The 22607-nt window shown below is 41.9% G+C and overlaps 3 protein-coding genes and 1 long non-coding RNA gene across 4 annotated transcripts; 3 read left to right on the top strand and 1 right to left on the bottom strand.

The window, feature by feature from the left end:
• Positions 1-596: 596 nt before the first annotated feature.
• LOC111219387 (protein phosphatase 1 regulatory subunit 15B-like) lies at positions 597-8422 on the top strand. The gene is made up of 2 exons (XM_022742045.1): positions 597-3393; positions 5491-8422. Exons 1-2 carry the CDS (start codon positions 1414-1416, stop codon positions 5701-5703), a joined length of 2193 nt encoding a protein of 730 aa, XP_022597766.1. The 5' UTR covers positions 597-1413; the 3' UTR covers positions 5704-8422.
• A 1970-nt stretch (positions 8423-10392) lies between these two features.
• Positions 10393-10933, bottom strand: ascl5 (achaete-scute family bHLH transcription factor 5). Its single transcript, XM_022742134.1, has one exon. The coding sequence runs from the start codon at positions 10911-10913 to the stop codon at positions 10521-10523; it is 393 nt and encodes a 130-aa protein (XP_022597855.1). The 5' UTR covers positions 10914-10933; the 3' UTR covers positions 10393-10520.
• Positions 10934-10936: 3 nt separating this feature from the next.
• On the top strand, positions 10937-13712 carry LOC111219454. Its single transcript, XR_002665019.1, has 3 exons — positions 10937-11021; positions 12436-12558; positions 13676-13712. It is a non-coding gene; the product is annotated as an uncharacterized LOC111219454 (long non-coding RNA).
• Positions 13713-20639: 6927 nt separating this feature from the next.
• Positions 20640-22183, top strand: LOC111219421 (nuclear factor 7, ovary-like). Its single transcript, XM_022742095.1, has one exon. The coding sequence runs from the start codon at positions 20640-20642 to the stop codon at positions 22032-22034; it is 1395 nt and encodes a 464-aa protein (XP_022597816.1). The 3' UTR covers positions 22035-22183.
• The last annotated feature ends 424 nt before the right edge of the window (positions 22184-22607 follow it).

Raw genomic sequence — 22607 nt, 5'->3', positions numbered from 1 at the left:
AGAGATACCATCCACTGAGATGTGGATCAAAGGGAAATGAGATAATCTAAAAAAAGACACATAAAAACAGTATGAGGATAAAAGTAAAATTAAAGGGCAAAAATAAAAAAACAAGCTAAACCAACATATGTATATGTATATTTATATATATGTGTGTGCAGGCCTATATATGTATATACTGTATGTATATATATTTATATGTGTGTGTGTATGTAGGCATATATGTATATATATATATATATATACTCATCCATACTTCATTAAATAATTTTAAATAAGTTTTAATTAGTATAGCAATGAGGGGGTTCACATGTAACAGTAAACTTATTTTAAAGAAAATACAATTAAATAGATTCGCTCCTCTCCTTTAAACTATTTTTAACTATTTCCCTGCAGCTTTGACAGAGCTTTGGGTCTAAATAAGGGACTGTGTGGCCGTGTGGGAGTCTCAGGCTGATAAACACATGGCAGCAGCACCTGCGGACCAGCAGAGTGACATGGGACCCTGTGTCTTTATGTAACAGACCTGCAGAGGGACCTTGGACTCTCAGACCAGGGGGCACATGCTGCCGCTTTGACACGCTCCCTCCGCTTCAGTAACACTGCGACGCTCCCTAACCGCAGGTTTCACGTTACAGGAAAGACGAGTCACTGCGGACGGTCCCTTGACTTTCTGATGAAATCTCTCTGAACAGACGGAAGCGACACGGCGGTGAAATCTTTACTTTAGAAGGAAAACCGAGACAGAAAAAACACAATAACGAGTGAAAAACAACTAAAACGGGACAACCAATCTGTTAAACTGTGGTTTTTGGTCGAATATTTTGAATCAATCGTTGCTCTCCGGTTAACTAACCGTCAAGCTAGCTGCTTCTGCTAAGCTAATCTGCTAGCTATATCAGCTGCAGCTGAAAGGAGACCTCCACCCGCCGCCGCCGCTTTTTCACGGAGATTAAAATCAGACAAAATGGCTCTTTTTTCGTCTTCACACCTGTATTTTTCCTCGTATCCAGACTCAAGCGTGTTCAGCCTTTCTCTCGCCTACAGCTTCGTCTCCACCAAATTGTCTACAAGGAAGAAGTCCAACCACCACTCTCAGCGAAGCGTAGACGCCGCGGAGCGCGCCGGGCTCATGGACGATATTTCCTGGGTTCCTTCTAACTGTGGTTATCGGTATGTTTGCCAATCGGTGTAAGGACTATGTTTCATTAGAAAGACTTGTCGTGTTTAAATGGATAGTGACAGTAACTGCTACTGTTAACCCGGACCTGTGGCTGCAGTCTCCTTCAGTCTGACAGCTGTCAAATTAGGAGCTGATCTGCTATTAAAGAGTGCGTGGCTCTGTGACTTACTTACCACTGTTACTCATTTAATGTCAGATCATTTATATTTTGCACTTTTGAGTTGAGGAAAATGTTCAGAAACATGAGTGATGGGGGACATTTGTCCGGCGGGCAGAGCTCGTCCTCTCCGACCGGGCATGGAGTCACCTCTGTCGGGCTTGACAATCAGGAAAGCTCGTGGATCGGCCTGCTGTCCGTGGTGTCCAGGCCCGCGATGTCATTTCTGCAGAAATATCTCCCGGGTCGACCCCGAAACCCGACCATGTCTGATAGGGGAACCGGGTGGATAAATGGAGATTTAAAAGGCAGTTTTGTTGACGAAGAGAGAGAGTTTTTAAGACAACTGGACGACATGATGCCGCTAACGCAGCACGCGGCTCCACACCTGACCTACCTGCGTTGTCAGCACAACGGAGCTGCCGGCCTGCTGGAGCCGAGGGACGGCTCTACTTTACCCTGGCTGACCGCTGATTCTCTGCGGGAAATAGGGATTCAAAACGCAGAAATGGACTTTGGACAAGAATCTCAGATTGGATATTTCTCTTCTGCCAGGACTTTTTTCAGTCATGTTATGTTGAGCTCGGTGTCATCTCAGGAAATAAAACCCACGGGAGGGAAAGACTGGGTGTCCGAGGCAATGAGCTCCACCGTGAAGAGCAGCGGTGGTAAAAGCAGGACATGGTGGGGCAGTTTTTGGGGAGGCGAGGAGAGCTCACAGAAAGGGCTGTTGTCAGATTTGTCCTGGGCTGAGGAGGGGACAGTGACAGGACAGCTTTGTCCACAGCAACCAGGGGCTGAGACAAAAGCCCCTGCTGCCGAAACAACCGATGTGTTTGTCCAGAGGGACGGCAGGGAATCGACTCTGGGAGAAAACACTGGACCGACTGACCACAAAGAGGAGCCGGCTAACAATGGAGGCCTTCACACAGTCCAGAACACAGAGGGGTCCACACCAGACCACCAGCTCAACATCAGCAACCACCTGAGCAGTTCAGGAGCTGCCGCCGCCTGCAGTGAGGTGGCACTTCTGACCCCTGATCAGGACAATGGTTACTCCAGTCTGGAGGAGGAGCATTTCCAGATGTGCCACCTGCACATGGTGAAAGCCCCAATTGAAGAACACCAGGAGACCGAACCGACTGAAAACTGTGCCACTGTCAACACAACAGAGATGGAGGAAGAGTCGTCTGAGGAAGGAGAGTCTACATCAGAAAAGGTAGATAAGGAAGAAAACACTCAACACTCAGCCCCTCAGGAGTGTCAGTCTGCGGGGGCAACGGAGCACTCCACCCCCCAGTGCCCGAACAAAGCCATTGCCTTCATCATGGGCTGCCCGTGTAGTGATGATGACGACAGCAGCCAATCAGACAGGGAGTCCAGTGATGACGATGATGATGGTTTTGACAGCGAGGGGTCATCTGATCTGTCCGACACCACTGATGAAGACGATGAAGATGATGACGAAGGCTCAGACTCGGACAGCGAGGGGGACTCTGAGACGGAGCGCCTGTGGAGCTCGTTGTGCCAAAGTGTGGACCCCTACAACCCCCAAAATTTCACCGCCCAGCTACACACTGGCAGAACCCAACCCAGGACCATCCCCACCTCCACACCACCATCCTCTACCCAGTCCACTCCTGCCTCTTCCCCTGACCTCACCCCTCTCCCTCTCTCCTCCTTGGCAGCCTCCCCTCCCCTAAACTCTTTCTCCCCTTCGTCCGGTCACGATGTGTGGGATGACTCAACTTCGGCCAGTGAGGTGGATGAAGCCGAAAGCCTCCGTCTGTGGAGCTCCTTCAGCTCCTCCTCAGACCCCTATAGCCCCTTTAACTTCCAGGCCCCGCTCAGGACTCGAGGGCCTGTTGAGGCTGCTCCCAGGGCCAGGGCCAAGAAGGCCTCCCAGACTCCACTCCATTCCCCCCACCATAAAGCAGCATCTCCACCTGAGTACAGTAAGCAAGAGGCAGAGGAGAGGCTGGACAGTGGCTTCTCTGAACCCTCCACCTCCTTCGGCTCCTCCACCACCCGGAGCTGTGGTACAACCAAGAAGGTCAGTTTGTTTCTTTCTCTTCTGTCGTTCAGTTTGTCATCAGTGGTCAACCTGTGTCTGCCTCTACCATTTTTCTCCCACATTTTTTTTATTAGCTGTTTTTTGCAAAATCTGGATCTGTACATTGGATCACCAGATGATTAAAGGGATAAGAAAGGAAATGAAGTTCCACACAAATAGTAAACTACAGACTACTTTCACCTCCTCAGGACTGTAAAGAACCTTTCAAAACAATCACCAAATTAAACAATCAACTGATTCAATTTAAAATTGATACTGGAGAATTTTTTTCTAATTGACTTTAAATTAATTAATTATAAAAAATTATTGTAAACTAATTACATGTTGGTCTTCTAATCGATTGATAAACTAATTGTTTCAGCTGTTTTCAGCTTTACAGTGAGGAAACAACCTGTAGACTTAGTTTCACTTTCAGTTGTAGGTCTTGATGATCAGGTACAAAATATTTTCACAAGCATTACATTACTTACATATTTTAAAATATCAGCAACATGTGACAGCAACTGAAAATACAGCAATGTGATACACAAACAAAATCTAGAATGCATATATGAAATATTAAATAAAACAAGCCAGTCATTTTTAAAATCACTGTACATGTTACTTTATTTCTTTTTATTTTGGCGTAAAAGGGAAAAAAACTAAACAAACTTTGCAGTACCCTTAAACTTTTCTACAGACAAAATATAAAACCAACTGAAGTCAAAAACCACCAAAAGTAACGTCAAAAGTATTGTTTCACTATCAGGACTGAAACTTGATGAAATATCTCAAACAATAAAACACAAAGAGGACAGACCGTGACATTTTAAAGTCTGTCACAAAAGTACATTTGAACAGTGTGATAGTCATTTACAGGAAACATGGAGCTGAACAATGTGACTCTCTGGGTTTTTTTTGCTTCCTTCTTTCTGGTTTTACAACATGACTTTTTACTACAGCCCATCATATGATGACACATGTAGACTTAGACATGAAACACAGACCAGTTTCTCATCGTGACTCAGGGCTGATTCACTGGTTCTCTGAGAGTCCCTGTTTGTAGATGAGGATCTACTCCAGTTAAATTCAGAGTCCTGCTGCCCCTGTCTGATCAAACTCTTTACAAACTTTCCACATCACAGTGGTCTGTTGGAGGTCGGACTTTGCTACACTGAACCTTTTCCATTTTATCACTGACCTTTCTTCAGTCTTATTTTGTTGTTGTTCCCATTATGCAAAAACCAAAATTTGACTATGTGATCATTTTGGAGATTGTGCTCTGTATTTGACGGAGGTGTTTCTGTTATCCCTCCACCCTCACTGATTTAGACGGGGTGCACAATTAATCTGACTGTCAGTTCACACTCATGTTGAAACCGGGAAATTATAACATGTAAAATTTCCTAGTCACATAAGAGCTGCACTTCTGACAGGAGTTAGAAAGGAAGTGTTTGTGGGAGCCACCCACATCATTTCAAACACCCTCAACAGCCAATCAGAGCAGAGCCCGCTCAGCCAATCAGAGTAGAGCCTTGCTCTGACACCCTGCACTACACCTCCACTCTGTGCCTGCAGCTCATTCTTCTGAGTTAGTTTGAATGTTACCTTGGTTCATCGATTAAGATTATTTTTATTGGCCAAGTTGTATATTTGATTTTATTAAAATTGAATAATATTTAGGAAGTATCATGGGTCAGTGTCATACCATAGCATTTATCACCTGAGCTGTTTTGTAACATCAGTCTCTGGATGGCTATTAGTTTCAATAAAGATTAATATAGTTTTTGATCAAGACTTGAATGACCGACTCATCAATTAATTGATCGATCAACAACCTTTTCAGTAGATCACCAATTGACCTGTAAACACCACTACTCCATAAGGAAACAAAAATAAGAGGTTGAATGAGTGAGATGAGTTTTTATTGATTATTATTTTAAAATCTCTGGTTTAAAAAGGAGAGATCAGGTCAAAGAAGTTTTCAGGTTGATGTGAATTTGAGCGACTCTCTGTCCTACTGAACTCTCAGCTGTATCTGAAGCTGTTCAGGTGTGATCCAGCAGCACTAAAGACTCTTCCTCTTCTTCCTGTCAGGTTCGTTTCTGTGATAATGTGGAAGAGTTCTTCGCCAGTTGTGGTGAGGAGGAGGAGGACCGGCGGGGCCCCTGGGAGGAGCTGGCCCGGGACCGCTGCCGATTCCTGCGACGCTGTCAGGAGGTGGAGCAGAACATTGCCTACTGCCTGCAGCCGCAGCACCGCAGCTTGGTCTACCACCGCCTCACCACGGTCTATGTCCAGGACGCTTGAGGACAATTTGTCCTGTATGTCCAGGACGCCTGAGATCAATTTGTCCTCAATGTCCAGGAGGCCTGAGGACAACGATCTTGTCCTCTATGTCCAGGAGGCCTGAGGCCAACGATCTGTCCTCTAGGTCCAGGATGCCTGAGGACAATTTGTCCTTTACATCCTGGATGCCTGAGGACAAAGATCTGTTGTTTAGTTCCCAGGATGCCTGAGGAGGACACAGCTTCTGTTCTGAAAGTCCAGGGTGATCATGTAATTCAACATGTCTCATACTGAGGAAATGGAAAGCTGCACTTGTTTAGCATAAATATAAACAGTTTTGACACTATAGAGACACAGAGATAGCAGTTGGACGGACTAAGAGCTGCTGAACTCTTTACTGACTGACTTTAGTCTTCTTTCTGATGTGGTCCAGCCTCAGAGTCCATGTCTGTTTTGTTTCTGCAGCTTCGTCTTTTTTGATTCAGTCGACTAATTCAACAAGATTCAGGGCAACTTCATAACTGACTCATTTAGTAAAATACTGGCCTGTGAGGTGTTGTTAAGGTGTTCATGGGGATTTGAAGGGCTTAACTTGTGGCTTCACTGTGAGGAAAAACCCTGTTGGAGCTGAGAAGTCGTAACGTTGGGTTGGGACAAAAGCCTTTCTGCAGACAGGGAGAGATCTCATCTTCTCACAGATTTATTTTTCAGTATTTTCTCAAGCTGTTTCAGCTGTTCCATTTTACACTTTGCATCAGACACAGACCCAAGATGCTGTTTTAATCAGAAATATGGAGTAAAGCTGAGAAACTCAGCAGGTGGTTCCCAAGAAAAGTCACAGGGGTCAGTAAATGATTGAAGGAAGAAGAAGGAAAATGTGTTAATGTTTATCTACCACTCCAGGCCTCCAATAATCCTCCAAATGAAACAGTCAGTGGTTGTTTTTATGATTGATTAATCTGCCTTATAATTTGACATATAATTATTCAGTGTGAATAATGTTCATCCCACTTTCTCTTCAAGGTGACGTCTTCAAATGTCTTGAGTTTTGATTCGATTAACAACGATTCAAACCAGCAGATCCTCACATTTGAGATAACTCCATTTACTGAAATGATCAATGATTGTGAATCATTTTTGTTCCAGCTGAAACCCACAGTGAGGTTCGTCAGATGTTCTTGTTTTTACATCTGATGGAAACAGCAGCTTCTCTCTGTGACTCGGATGTAAAACTGACGAATAGCCGACAGTGAAACCGCAGCTCGACTCTTTCCCCGCACATGGAAGTAAAACCAGTGAACAGACCCCGTCACAGTCCAGGTGAAACCTGTAGTGTGTAATGAGGATTCACGTGTGTGAAATGACTCAGTCTAGTCTTTGTATTTGCAGCCAAAGCTTTTAGTTTGGTCCCGTTTTCTCTTTAAAGCCAAAGATCGCTGGAGTGTGAGTGTTGAAGTCTGACAGGAGGAGGAACTGAAGGCTCAGTGTTGATTTGCATGAATTTCTCTTTAATGTAGAAAATGTTCCTCTAACTGCTCAGACTCACTAATCACTGATAATCTATCAATACACAGAGTATTCTGCTTCTAATCAGTATGATATACATCACTGTGGTATTAAAACAAAACTCCCTTTAATAAGTCGTTTCTCTCACTGTTGAACTGAACATCCAGCTGATTAAAAATCAGGAAACAAACAGGAAACTGTTGCAGGACAATTACTCTGCTTATTCATTGTCTGTCCTAAATATAAAATGTTGTATATATCTGTTTAAAATAACACAGATTTCTCAAATATGTCAGTAGTTGTACCACAGCTTTAAACAAAGTGTTGTAAAACTGCGAATGATGATTTAAATCAAACTGTTCATGTTGCAGATTTCCAGCGTTCACATGTGCTGCGCATCGTCCCAAAGTCCAAAACGAGGCCTTCAGTATCCAGACTGACATATTCATCATTTAAATATTCAACCTGTTTTTAAGTAATAATTGTAGGATGTCTTATTATCCAGTTTATTTGAAAATCCAGCCACAGTGTTCCTCTGGTGTTATGTTTCCCTCCGCAGATGAAAGTGTTGAGCATAAATGAGACCACATCTTCCGGCCTCTGTAATGATCCTTGGTATTTAATTGCTTTAATGTACTTATGAGAAGCTTATTTTTCTAATGTTGTGTCTTCACACTACATTCATTGAATTCAAAATTTAACTGAACCATCGTTTAGACCATCAACAGACTGTGGAGAGAGAATTGACAGATAATTATAACGTGAAATACATTAAATGATTCGTTCTGTATAGTTTGTATTACATCACACTGTTTGAGCAGTAAGTAAAAAATATTGTTTTTCAGTGTGTGATGTCAGATGTCAGTGAAGCTGTAACTTCACGAAGAGACAGCAAATCTTTTTCCTAAAATAGAATACTTATTTTGTTTTTTCATCACCTCGCACTATTTTTAAAAAAAAAATAGTTTCAGCATCTTCATCATGTCCTGGAAGAATATTACCCATAAACAGCACACAGTCACAAATCCCACCATGTCAATTTAGTGAACACCCCACAGACAAAAAACCTGCTGAGAATCTGTGTCAGTCTGGATGTAAATGATTGTTTTCATTTTCGTTTTCTCGTATCGTCACAAGTGTGGGATGTTAAGTTCAACAGACAGAAAGTTAACGAACCTCTAACCAGACTGAGTCAGTCTGAACAGTCAGAACAGTAGGGGGGGGGTTTCCCTTCGAAGACTCTGACTCAGTCAAATGTTTCCAGGCTGAGCTAATTCCTATAAAGTATCTGCATGAGCCTCTGCTCCTACAGCACCTCCTCACTTTATATCACTCACATGAAGAGAGAAACGCTGAGGAAACTCGTGTGTGAACAGGTAATTGATGTTAAAAAGATGAATCACTACACTGTGTTGAATTAACTGGAGCGGATGGGCAATGTTTTTGGGACTAAATAAAAAACCCAGAGGGGAACTTATCATATTAATTAAAATGACAGAAAGTCTGAAAACAGAAAAACAGGGAGGTGGAACTTAAGAAAAAAAAAAGAATCGACAGATGAATCTTTGGTGTTTTTTTAGTCAAAAAAAAAAAGCTTTTTATTTTTCTAATGCTTGATTTGGTGGGTAACCCATTCTGCTTCATCTCCTCACAGTCTAAATATGATTTTAAATATTAAAATAAAATCAATATTTAATGAAAACACTGGGTTATGTTGCTTTTTTCCTCTACGTTCTATAAACCTGTTTTTATCACATGAATGTTTTTAGGTGTTGAAGATCAAGGCCTTGAAAAGTCTGAAAATGTTTGAAATCACTACAAAACAAAAGCTTTTAAATTCTTTTTGAATTTAAAAGAAATTCAGTAGATTTCATCAGGCTTTATTCTTTTTGTTTTAACTGACTCACATTTATCAGTCTGCAGTTTCTCCAGCAGGGGGCGCTGTTCTCTGTCAGACCTGAAGCCAAGCATCGCCCCCCTCAGGAGAGGAAGCTTACTGCAGCAGCACACGCATCGCCCTCACCCCTGCAGGTAAAGAAAATAACTTCTTCAGGTTTAACACACGACACCAGCTGGAGGCAGTGAGTGGTACTGCTACAGTGGGACGATAAGAGACTGACTCTCTTTCAGGTGCTTTTTTTCTTCACTTTTTGTTTTAGTTGTTTTCTTTTTTGTTTTTATTTATGCAGAATTTAAATTTAACAGGTTGTCAGATTTGTAAAGTGGAAGAAACAACGTCAGAACAAATGGTTCATTCATGTAAAGGGTCCATTTCCTCTTCAAAAATATTTTCTGAGAATCAAATTGAAGGTCAGTTTTTATTTTGTAGTTTTTTTTTTTAGTGGCTCTCCAGAAATCATGAGTGATTTGTCTCCTCCACAAAAAGTTTGAGCTGTTTTTTCTGTTTTGTCTCTTTCCACACAGCTGTACAGGTGATCTCACCTGATCTGAACTTAAAGTAAAACTCTTCCTGTAATCTTGTGACTCATGGAGCGGAGTCCCACCAGCCCCCCCAAACTCCATCTTAATCAGTTGTATTTCTGATGGCCCCCAGGTGGCTTCATAAACTCTCTGATAGAAAACCACGGAGCCAAGAGGTGTCATGGAGAAAGATGTAAACTCGCTGATCAGTCAAATCAGTAATTGGTGCTTTCAAGCTCTCGTCCTAATGTCATCACTCTTGTCATGTTCTCTTCACACTCACTGTGAATCTCTCGGATTCAATAGGGTTTAATTTGGACTGAGATCTGTGGATCCACCTCAGGTTTTGACTGTTTAACACAATCTTGTGTTTTCTTTGAGGTCCCTTTATGTCACACGATAACTGAAACTGTTTGCCTCTAAAACCTTTTGATAATGTGAAATCACCCAGTTCATAAGAAGTGCTTCATAAAAGTCTCCAGCCTCCAAGAGGAGAGAAGGCAAAATATAAAATATCATTAGTTCCACAACACAAATGAGTAATTCACCCTCTTGAATTAATATTACATTACACATTTGGCATAAATAATTAATTACAGAACATGAATGATTTAATTGTGAGTCTGAAATAGTTTTTTTCCTCCATGACACCTCCCAGACTGGATAGAAACCATCACCAGTCGATGAAAATCAATAGTTTTTGCACCAGTCAAGTGTTTCTGACGTCGTAACTTTGTTTTTTTAATCAAATGTCTGGATCCACAGGAGTGGCCAGTGGTTCTGAGCTGAATCATCGTCACTTCCTCCTCAGTTCAGGTCAGACACGTGAACTCCTGAGTGTCCCCTGAAGCGGACTGTGGTCCTGTCAGCTGTTACCACATGATGCCCTAACCCTAACCCAGAGTGTGTGTTTAACATGTGAGCCCCTCAGACTCTCCTGCACAGTCCGGTCCGGGAGACGAGGTGTTGGGGGACTCTCCCCCGCTGTGCCTCCCGTCCTCCAGCTCCACCAGTCCCTGCAGGTATTTGATGTACCTGATGGCGGCTCTCAGCGTCTCCACCTTGCTGAGCCGTTTGTCGGCGCTGTGACCCGGCAGGTGGTCCCTCAGTTTGGCGTAGCCCTGGTTCACACACTTGACCCTCTGACGCTCCCTCTCGTTCCGTTTCTGGATGAACGCCGGCTCGAAGGGACACTCGTAGACGCTGAAGTGTCCGTGGTGGTGGAAGGGGGTCAGGTAGGGCAGGAGCCCGGGGCCGGGGCCCCTCAGAGGGCCTTTGTAGAGGCTGAAGCCGGCGGGGTCCATGCTGGAGGGGTAGAGGAAGAAGGGCACGGAGCCGGACAGAGAGTCTGAGGGCTGAGAGACACCACGGTCCTCACGGAGTCCAGCAGCAGGAGACAGACTGAAGCTCAGGTAAGACGAACGCTGATCGATGATTGGAGGAGAGAAGGAGGAGCTCATCATGTGATCTTGACTGACTGAGACCTGATCAGGAGTCCTGGCTCAATCTGTAGCAGTGGTCTAAAAACACCAGAGACCACGGTGACGGTTCATCATCAGTCCTGTTCACCTGTGGCGGGAAAACAGAGAGAGACACGACCTGAGACAGAGTCTGTTTGTCCAAAGCCGGTTTAACCTCCTGAGGGGCCCCGGTGACCCCCCCCCCCCCCCCCGCTCAGTTTCATTGTTTCCCCCATAGTTGAAATGATTAATTGATCAACCGATCATTAAAGATTATATATTATAATCTTTTATTACCTTTTATAATCTATTATATATATTACATGGAAAAAAATAAAATATGGTCTTAAAACCAGATTCCAACTGATTCTGGATCAGTGTTAGATGAATTCAGTAACCATGGCAACACCTTTTCAACACCTCTGACTGGAAATGAATATAAACTGTTCAAGATAAAGTGGCCATAAAGGAAACTGAAATTCATATTCACATGACAAACTGATGTTTTGTAAATTGCACAAAAGTGGAGCTGCAACGATGAATCAATTAATGAATGAGTCATTCAATAGAAAAAATTAATCAGCAGCAGCTTTGATCATCTAATAATCGTTTCAGTTGTTTTTAAGCATTAGAGCCACAAACATTTGTGAGTTGAATTTTTCTAAAATGTGAGAATTTGATGCTTTTTTTCGTCGTACATGAGATTAAACTGAACATCTTTTAGTTTTTGGACAAAAACAAGATGTCATGTTGAGAACGACATTTTTTACTATTTTCTGAGATCTTATGGAAATAATGATCAATTAATTGAGAGAATGGGCAGATTAATCGACAATGAAATAATTGTGAGTTTCAGGAGAAGAAAAGGTGAAAATTAAAACCCTGAACTGGAAAAACTGAAATGTAAATGCTCAAATTAAAAGGTCTAAAGGTTTAAAAGGAAAATAAAATCATACAATATAAAAGAAAACTAGAGAAAACTTCACAGACTGAAAATGTTTTTCTTCCAAATTCCAAACGGATGAAAATACAACCTCAGATGTGAATAATTAAGTTTACTTTTCTAATTTCCTTTCAAACATTTCAGTGAACAGTGTCTGTTTTCTGGGCTTCGACTTAATCAAAAAATTAATTAATAATAATAATAATAATGATAATGATATCAATCAGTGTTCGCACAGCTGCACAATCATGAGTCAGTGGTAAAAAGAACCTAAAGCAACAAGCTTGTTACAGCTGTTCTCACAAGACAATAATTACATAATGTATGTACATGAACTCCACAGAACCTCTGTATGAACCTCTGTATATCCACATACATCATATATCTCCGTAACGTGAGCGTTTGTCTTTGTCTCACCTTCAGATGCAGCTGCAGTGTTTCCTCCTGGGACTTTGACTCTGACTGAAGCTGCAGATGAAAAGCTGAGGATTTACCTGCTTTTACCTGCTGAGGCTCCGCCCCTCCAGGTGTGTGATGGGACAGCAGGTAACGAGAGAAACCAACACACTGCATCCAGTGCGATGAATATAAAGCATCGGTTTATTAAATGATGCAACATAGGAACAAAAAACACAGTTGATTTTTTAAAATTTTACAAACTATAAAAATATATCACTGTAACAACAATATTAATAAAAAAATAAATAATAATGATAATAATAATTTTCGGTGTTTGATCAGATCAAATTTGGTGTTCGTGTATTTCAGTCGAGCTGTGAAACATCAAAGATCCTGCACGGGTAGAAATGAGTGTTTGCAGTTTCCTCTTCCTAAATCCTGTATTTCCAGATGAAAGAAGTCGGCGACACACACCCTTCCTGTCAGCCTCTCATCACACAACACGCACTGATGACTGTTTACACACACACACACACACACACACACACCTGTAACCTGAGCTGCTGTCTGAGGCTTACCTGAACACTTTAACGCGCGTCTGACAATTTTTACTCTGTTTGATTTGTTCCAAACTGTAAATGTGGTGATCTCAACTGCAAACACATTTACTGAGCTTTAATCGGGCTTTCAGGTGTTTGTGTCTCTGGTGAACTGAAAGGTGAGTTGTTTTGTTCTTTTACAGTGTGACTGGGGAAGACTTGAGACTTGCTCTTCTTCACAATGACCCTGTAAAACATGTCACACACACTCAGCACAAATATTCAGGCGATGTGTCACTCTGTCTTCACATGTTCAGTCTGTTTTTGGTGTTGAACTTTGAAAGGTGAAGTCAGAGTGAAGTCGTCAGTCAGCAGCAGCAGCAGCAGTCTGAAAACAAACCTCCATCTGACACACACACACACACACACACACACACACACACACACACACACACACACACACACACCAGACTCCAATGAGAGAAACAAGTATTTAAGCTCAGTCTTGTAGGTGCAGGTTGAGCCCGTGGCAAGATCTTAAAATGACCGACCCTGTGTGTGTGTGTGTGTGTGTGTGTGTGTGGCTCTGACTGTGGGGGGGGTGGGAGGTATGGAGTGACCTATTCATGTTGAGTATGACCAGGAGGAAAAACCAGTTCACACATCCATTTAGACACGTGATTGTTAATTTAATAAATACTGATAGTAATAGAATTACTCTTCAGGTCCAGTCTGACGTCCAGCTGAACGCCGACGTTTCCTCCTCTAATCTCTGCGTCTGTGTGTGTTCCTGCAGGCGGAAGCTGCTGCTCTCACACACACACACACACACAGACAGACACACAGACACACACACACACACACAAACACACACCTGTTGTTGTAGTTTCATCAGTGTGTGTATGTGTGTGTGTGTGTGTGTGTGTGTGTGTGTGTGTGTGTGCTTTAATAAGGGCATGCACATGCAGGAGTGAGTTGTTCACTCCATTGTTTTACTGTAACATCAAAGATGAGCTGCTGCTGTGATGAAGCTCGACACTAAAAACTCAACATGCAGAGACTTGACGACAGAATCCATCAGACCTGCTCCTGTTGTTACCAAACTTTATTAAATAGTTTCATTTTACAAGATTTTACAGAATAATACAAATAATTCAACTCTGTCACTTCTTTCAGTTGAACTGAATATTTTATATGATCTCGCCGGCTGCATTTGTTTGTATCGGACTCTTCTCCATCTAAACACTTTAAAAAACCTTCCTTTAAATAAACTTTATTATTCTCAAATTCACTGAAACGTTCCGACAGAAGATTGTGATAATATGTGCAAACATTAGATACTGTAAAAACATAAACACTCCTCTAATATCTAACATGACTCTTCAGTTTTACTCCCATTTGACTTGGAACCTTAAACTCTCCACATCTAGTCCAATAAAATAAGAATAAAAATCACAGCCTGGTGGGAAATATGCTGTCATTCTCATTAATGCCAGGAGACGGCGCTGTCTGCTTTAGGGCCGCTGTGAGAGAAGGTGATCCTGGGGACCAGTTTAGAAGGAGACTGTGAGAAAATGGCAGAAAAATTTGTCACTGGGTTTATTCACATCATTACCTTTTTCCAGGAAAAGTTTGAAGTAAAAAGTTTTGTACATAATCAATCAGGAAACAGATACTGAGTCCGGTGACTTTAACAGGACTGAAACTCTGAAACTGACCCCAGTCCAGCCTCTGATTATACTGATCACAAATAACAACAAAATAATAAAGCTTTGATTGATCAACATGTTGCAGCCCTGACAGCTGTTGATCAGTTTGAACATCTGTTCACGTCTTATTCTCTAATGGCTCCAAAAGTTCACATGACTCTATGATCATGTAACTCCTGCAGCGTGGACGACTGTCCGAGGGCCTCTGAGGTCAACCAGGGTCCACTGTGGTCCTGTAGGGGCCTCCAGGAGCCTCCAGGGGCCACTGTTGCCCGGTCCCTGGTCTGTACCAAATCTGAGCTGGACTGTGAAGCTTAGCAGAGAGAAGTCGGTCTCTCTCAGCTTCTGCTCAGCTGCTTCAGTCTCCTCTGGGACAGGGGTCTTCACCTCCTCCTGGGACAGGAAGTGCTCCACCTGTTGGACACAGCTGTAGCAGACTGTCCTTTTCTGTCCCTCTGCAGCTCAGAGTCTGGCTGCTGTTTGAGGGACTGTGGATCAGGAGGAACCAGAACTCTTACTCAAGTACTTAAGGACAATTCTGAGGTACTTGTACTTCACTTGAGTCTTGTCTTGTCAGGACACTCGTTACTTCTGTACTACATTTATCTGACAGCTGCAGATAAGAACATACAACTACAGTATGTACAAGTTCAGCTGAAATGATTAACTGATTAATCAATGAGCTAATTGACAGAAGACGAATCTGCACCTGGTTTGATAATGATTGAAGTAATTTTGATCATGTTGTTCCACTCATTAAAAAAGGGAGGATAAATATTAATGTTAGTAAATATTTCCCAAACCAGATCAATGTTTGGATTGATTAGCTGAGCTCAGCTGTTACTTACACTCCAGTTCTTTGAAAAGGACCTGGTGTCTTAATTTGGTTTACTCAATCACTGAAATTTAAATTTAATATCAACTGATGTTACTTTTGTCCAATGAAGACGTTTTCAAATCTGTGACATTTAAAACTTTTAAATCAAACTATAAATATTTCAGATTCATCACCAACCCCATTGTCGAGTATCATCATAGTCAAGTATCCCAGTCTGTCGCTCTTAATGATGATGAACAACATTTTACAGAAAACACACAAACCTGGCAACGCAGAGCTGCTACATAGATCTTAACAATAGAAAACAGATGGGAGATAAAATGGCAACATCATTAGAGATGTTTAAATATATCAACATGTCCTTACCGTCCACACTCACGCCTACGCCCATGCCGTGCCCTTTTCACACCATCTATACTGCTGCATGTTCTTCCCAAACAAATCAACCTTAGTTCCATCAGTTCATCAGTTCATCAGTTCATCAGTTCATCAGTTCATCAGTTCATCAGTTCATCAGCTGAGGGTTCACAAACCTTCTCTTGCTACTGTAGATTTAAAGTTTGTTTAATGAGTTTTTTTGTTTACACTCGTCTGTTTGGTCTGTTTGTCTCCATCTGTCTGTGGGTGTGTTTGTGTGTGTGTGTGTGTGTGTGTGTGTGTGGTGTGTGTGTGGTGTGTTGTGTGTGTGTGTGTGTGTTGTGGTGTGTGTGTGTGTGTAGTGTGTGTGTGTTGTGAGTGTATGTTGGGGGGGGGTCCAGTTTCCCACTTTCCCTCCTCTGAGCTCCCAGAGTTCCCAGCACGAGACTGAGCGTGCCCCAGTCACACGACCCCCCCACCCCCACCCCTCTCTCTGTGGAGTCAGAGCGACACACGGCTTCCCACACTTCTTCATCCCTCACACACAATAGACGTGTGTGTGTTCACACAAAGCGTCCGGGCGGTTCTCAGGCTCCACAGTTTACTGCTCCATCTGCACAGACAACAGTCAACCACATCTGCTTCATTCGTTTCACTGTGTTGCATCAGTAACAGGTAAAACTTTAGTTCACAGATGCTGAAATATTTTTTTTTAAATTTCCAAAATAAACAAAAATAGTGTAATTTTAAATCAAGGCTGCAACAAATATTTTTATTATTAAATATTCTTTTGATTATTTATTTAATTCAAGCGTCACTGACAGATTGAATCAGACAATCAGATTAAATTAAAAACTATAATAAAAAAAGAAGTAAATGATAAATAAATAAATTAACACTAAATAACAATAATGAATATAAAGTTTTATTTCATTTTAATTTTGTTCAAACTGTTCAAAACAGATTTTCAGTTAAGTGTCAAAGATTTACAAAAAACCCAAAAAACTTCGGTATATTCAGATGTGAGAAGTTTATTTTTCAGCTTGTTTACTAAATGTTTTTTCGATTAATCCTTTCAGCTCTTGAAAACACTGTCAGACTAATATGAGTTCAGTGAGTTTCTGAGTCGAGTTTAAACGTGTTAAACCAAAGAAAAGATTCTGGAAACTTCATTATCCATAAGTAATTGAATTATGGATTTTCTTTTTCAATTCAGTTAAATTTTATTTGTATTTCCCCAAATGATGACATGTACTATCTAACAGCTGTTTACAGAGTCCGGTCAACACCTCACAGTGTTACAGAGAGAAACTCAACAGCTCCACCATGAGCAGAACCTGGTGACAGTTGATGTTGTCCCTGTAAATAAAGTGTTGCTGTCTTTCCCTTCACTCTGTCTTTAAACACACGGCCACAGTCGAGGCTTATATTGTTTTTGTCAGCCGACATGTTCTGAGCTTTAATATCTTGGTTGAGAACTCAGACGGCGAGCGGTCCTCACGCCTCTGACACGTTCCCAGGGAACAGTCTCTGAATCTCCTTGACATTTGGCCTGATGAACAACGTCCCACCTGTTCTGCGTGGCAGACATTTAATTCAGCCTATTGTCCTGAGCTCCGAGCTCCTGATTGGTCCGACAGCCGAGAGAGAGAGAGAGAGAGCGAGCGAGCGAGCAGGCCGAGCTGCATAAATACAGAGAGGAGACAGAGACATGAAGAGAGACGTCCTCTGAACTGACAGCGAGGAGACAGGAAGCTCAGCTACTCTTCTGACTTTACTACACATCTGGAAATGTCTCAGTACCTGGACCTCACGCTTCAGGACAGCATGAAGGAACACCTGTGCAGGTGAGACAGAGCTTCACTGTTTGGTTGCACTTTGCTCTCAGGCCTCCTATTTATTCTGTACAAATATATAATAGCCAGTTTATTACACATTGTAATGGAGTTTATGAACAGATCTAAGGACATGTTTATTAATGTTCAGTATTATATAACTTCTCCTGTGAAGATGAAGCAGGTAACTGATTTGTAAAACTAAATATTTTTCTGTGTCGGTGATGAACAGACAGAAAACCTCAGTAAGGTCATTATCAATACATCTCAAAGGTATTTTCTTTAATAATCAATCGATTATTCAGTGAATAAAATGTCAGAAAATAGCGAAAATGTCTCATTTTCCCCTGGAGCCTCAGCGAACATGTTCTAATGTGTAGTTTAGTCGGACTTTACTGTCTTTACCTAACCCTAACCCAGCAAATCTTCACATTGAAGAAACTGGAACAAATACATTTTGGTTAAAAAATTATTTTCACCATTAATCAAAGCTGTTTTCAATCAGTTTTCTAATTCTTTAATCAACCGTTTCAACTCTAGAGGACTGGTCGGTTTCTAGGGGAATTGGGGGTGGGGGTCAACAGGGGCCCCTCAGGAGGTTAATGTGGAGTTATAATGAATATATCAATAATCACTTAAAACTACACAGTTATTCCATGTTTATATTCTGATTATTGTAGATGATACTGATAAAGAGGCGACATAGCTGTACTGTTGATTCCGTATGAGTTTATTCTGTAACGGTGTATATTAATGCTGCCTTCGTGTGTCTCAGGTGTAAGCTCCACCTGCTGGAGAGGAGGTGCAGCAGTCAGGTGGAGAAGCTGAAGGCTCTGATTGGAGAACACCTGCAGAGCGGGACACCTGTGTCAGACCTCCTGGAGAAAACCGTGTCCTTCCTCACGCTCAGAAAAACTCTGCTGTCGCACAGCGGCTACTCCAAATATTCAAGGGACATTTTACGTCTGTTTCCTGACGCAGAAGAAGACGTGGCTCCACTCTGCGTTTAACAAAGAAGAAGAAGAAGAGACTCAGGCGTTTGTGGAACTGCCTTTAAAATCTTGTAGTTTCTTTTGATTGCACCAGATTTTTTTTTTTACTTGATGATGATTCATGTCTTTTTTCTCTTTTTAATATCTGTGGATGAATTAGAAGTGTAATATGTATTAAGCAGTTGTTATGCTTATGTAATGAGCAGTTGTGCTGCTGTAGAATGTGTTTAAAAACATGGAGGACAGGCCTTTTATATACTGCTTAGACATGGACACACCAGACCTGCTGCAAGTTTTATCTGCAGACACTTCTCAAGTGGATGTTAGTGGATCAGATTGAAACTGAGGTCTGGTATATAAATGATCCGTGGTGAGCGGAAAAGGCCTGGACTCCACAGCTGGATGACAGATGAGTGCTGGATGCTCCCAGTAGTCACTGAATTATGAAGCTAACACTGATTCAGTTGAATCAATGTACGAATTTAAAATTGTTAACCCCTTTAGCTAAAAGGGAGATGATGATTTTATTTATCTAAGCATATTGTTTAATTAGATTATTTTTAGTTTATTGATTGGTTATGGTGCCACATGTGTACCAGTTTGATACACGTTTCTGTTCATGTTGAAATAAATCCTTTTTAAACGTCACTCTGTTTGTGTTGAGATTGGTTTGTGGAAGCAGGAGAAAGGTCTGGTTTTTACCTGCAGACACAGAATTAGAGCTGCAGCTAAAAGACACAAAGCAAAGAAGAAATCACATTACCAGCATGAGACCTGCTGAACTGGGTTTTTTAAAATTTTATTAGTGTTGAAACGAGAGACGTGAATTCAGTTTCTGTCATTTAAACTTGTGTAAAGGTTTTAATGGTTTTATTCTTGGCACAAACAACCTCGTATCTTTCAGTGATATTTTATAGGTGAACCACAGCTGTAAAGTGCTTCCAGCCTCGGTCCACACTGACCATTGCTCTCCGTGAATTCTCTGTACAATTAAATGTGTTTGATGACAGAACAGATCTATTCTGAGAAAATATAGTATTCGGTTTTCTATGATCATATAGAGTATGTATTAATTTCTTCAGTAATTGTAATGTAGCTGCACTGTAGATCATGCAGCTTGGACTGCAATGGCTGAAACACTGATCTGTGAGACCTTACATAGACAGGTGTGTGCCTTTCCAAATCATGTCTAAGCAAATGACTTTAACACAGGTGAACTCTTAACAAGGTGCAGTCAAGACAAGACAAGTTCTGAGGACAAGAAAACTTCGTCTACTGGACAGAAAGGTGAAGCTGAACCTTACATGTGACTGCAGAGGAGCTGCAGGAAGCTTCAGCTGACACAGGGGTGGTGCCGCACCATGCCACTGTGCAGCGTTGACACACGGACAGGGTCTCCATGGAAGATTCACCAGAATAAACCTAACCTTTGACCTTATCACAAAAGTGAAGGTCTGAAGTCTGGAGAGCAACATCTGGAAAAGCCAGAGGTGTTTTGCAAACAAGTTAAAACTGAGATCTTTGGTCACAATCACCAAAGCGACACTATCAGTCCACATTTCCTGCAAGGAATCAAAAGTCTGAAATGAAACACACCCCTGTTTTACTGCTGGAGCAATAACATTTATCAGAGGAGATCTGGCGAAGCTCCACCCCTCACCTGACTCACCTGAGACAAACAAGGAAACAGTTTGTTCTTCTTCACTCAAGAGACACAGACTGAAAAACAGACGATCAGATTCACCTTCAGACCAAACCAACAACTTCCTCTGAGTGAGTCCAGCTACAGGAGAGAGACGTGGGAAACTACAACACTGCTGCTTCAACCTGCTGAAACTCCACACTGAAGGTGAGTTTGACAAAAACCACGACTCAAAGTGAAAGTAAATCTCAGTGAAGTTAGTAGAGGACTGACTGTACTTTCTGTCTGCTGTGTTTCAGTTTTCCTCACAGACTAAATGGCTTCCAGGTCAGAGGAGGATTTCTGCTGTCCTGTCTGTCATGAGGTCTTTAGAGATCCTGTTGTTCTGTCATGTAGCCACAGCTTCTGTAAAGACTGTCTGCAGAGCTGGTGGAGAGAGAGACCAACACGTGAGTGTCCAGTTTGTAAGAGAAGATCTTCAAAGGAAGAACCACCTGTTAGTCTGACATTAAAGAACCTGTGTGAGGCCTTCAAACAGGAGAGAGATCAGAGATCTTCAGAGTCTCTCTGCAGTCTGCACTCTGAGAGACTCAAACTCTTCTGTCTGGACCATCAGCAGCCAGTTTGTGTCGTCTGCAGAGATTCAGAAAAACACACCAACCACAGATTCAGACCCATCGATGAAGCTGCTCGACAACACAAGAAGGAACTTCAGGAAACTCTGGAGCCCTTAAAGAAGAAGTTAAAGGGTTGTGAACAAGTTAAAGAGGAGTTTGATCAAACAGCAGAACACATTAAGGTCCAGGCCCAACACACAGAGAGGCAGATTAAGGAGCAGTTTAAGAAGCTTCACCAGTTTCTAGAGGAGGAAGAGGAGGCCAGGATCACTGCTCTGAGGGAGGAAGAGGAGCAGAAGAGTCAGATGATGAAGGAGAAGATGGAGGCTCTGAGCAGAGAGATAGCAGCTCTGTCACACACAGTCAGAGCCACAGAGGACGAGCTGAGAGCTGAAGACGTCTCATTCCTGAAGAACTACAAGGTTACAGTGGAAAGAGTCCAGCAGCGCCCCCTGCTGGATGATCCACAGCTGGACTCAGGAGCTCTGATAGACCAGGCCAAACATCTGGGCAACCTGACCTTCAACATCTGGAACAAGATGAAGGACATGGTCTCCTACACTCCTGTGGTTCTGGATCCAAACACTGCTCATCCAGAATTCATCCTGTCTGAGGATCTGACCAGTGTGAGACCAGTACAGAGACAGAAGCTTCCTGACAATCCAGAGAGGTTTGATAACTACCTCATTGTCCTGAGCTCTGAGGGTTTTAACTCAGGGACTCACAGCTGGGATGTTGAGGTTGGAGACAATACATACTGGGAACTGGGTGTGTTAGCAGAGTCTGTCCAGAGGAAGAGGAAGATACAGTCTGGATTCTGGAGAATAAGGTTTTGTGGAGGTAAATACTCAGCACTTTCACCACCAGCTCCATCCACTGATCTGTCAGTGAAGAAGAAGCTCCAGAGGATCAGAGTGAATCTGGACTGGAACAGAGGAAGATTGTCGTTCTCTGATCCTGATACTAACACACACATACACACCTTCACACACACTTTCACTGAGAAGCTGTTTCCATTCATTAGAACTGTTGATGAACTGAAGATCTCACCACTGAAGATCTCTGTGACAGTGGAACAGAGCAGTTGGAGATAAAGAGGATGATCATATTTATAATGTTGTTTATGTCTTAAAGGGAAAAGTCAGTGAATTTAAGGTGTGAAGCTGCACCTGTCCTCCTGCTGCCTCATTACTCCAAAGCTCTGTTTATGTTTCTTTTAGCTCTCACTGTTTCTTATTTTCTTTTTATTGTTGTTTTATTTTAACAAGTTGCTTTTTATATCTATTCACAACCTTTTAATCTGTAAATTTATTTCACAGTCATTTTTTCCACTTCACAAAACCTGATCTTTATTTACATTGCTATATTCTCACTCTATTAGAATTGAACTGAATTAATTAATTATCTTTTTGTGTTAACATGGTCCAATCAGATGGGATCACATGACACAGACTAATACAACATATAAATAACAACAAACCACAGGTTGTAGCTTTAGAGCAGTTGTTTCTAAACTGAAGACAAAATGAAATCATGTTTTACAAAGAAAAACAATTTAGAAGTTACTGGATTAAACCAAGTTTTAGTTTATTCCAGATCTCAATCACCCATTTTGTCTTTAAATGAGGAAAAACTGAATCTTTAATCAAACCAGAATTGAATGGTTT

Source organism: Seriola dumerili, unplaced genomic scaffold (assembly GCF_002260705.1).
Source record: "Seriola dumerili isolate Sdu_G_001 unplaced genomic scaffold, Sdu_1.0 BDQW01000066.1, whole genome shotgun sequence".
NCBI lineage: Eukaryota > Metazoa > Chordata > Actinopteri > Carangiformes > Carangidae > Seriola > Seriola dumerili.
The sequence above is the reverse complement of the archived record's forward strand: the minus strand, read 5'-3'. Positions and strand labels throughout refer to the sequence as shown.

Excerpts from the sequence above, each read along its gene's own strand:
- LOC111219421 (XM_022742095.1), top strand. The coding sequence starts at position 20,640 with ATGGCTTCCAGGTCAGAGGAGGATTTCTGCTGTCCTGTCTGTCATGAG.
- ascl5 (XM_022742134.1), bottom strand. The coding sequence starts at position 10,913 with ATGGACCCCGCCGGCTTCAGCCTCTACAAAGGCCCTCTGAGGGGCCCC.
- LOC111219387 (XM_022742045.1), top strand. The coding sequence starts at position 1,414 with ATGTTCAGAAACATGAGTGATGGGGGACATTTGTCCGGCGGGCAGAGC. Across the intron at positions 3,394-5,490 it reads GCTGTGGTACAACCAAGAAG|GTTCGTTTCTGTGATAATGT; the intron begins GTCAGTTTGTTT and ends TCTTCCTGTCAG.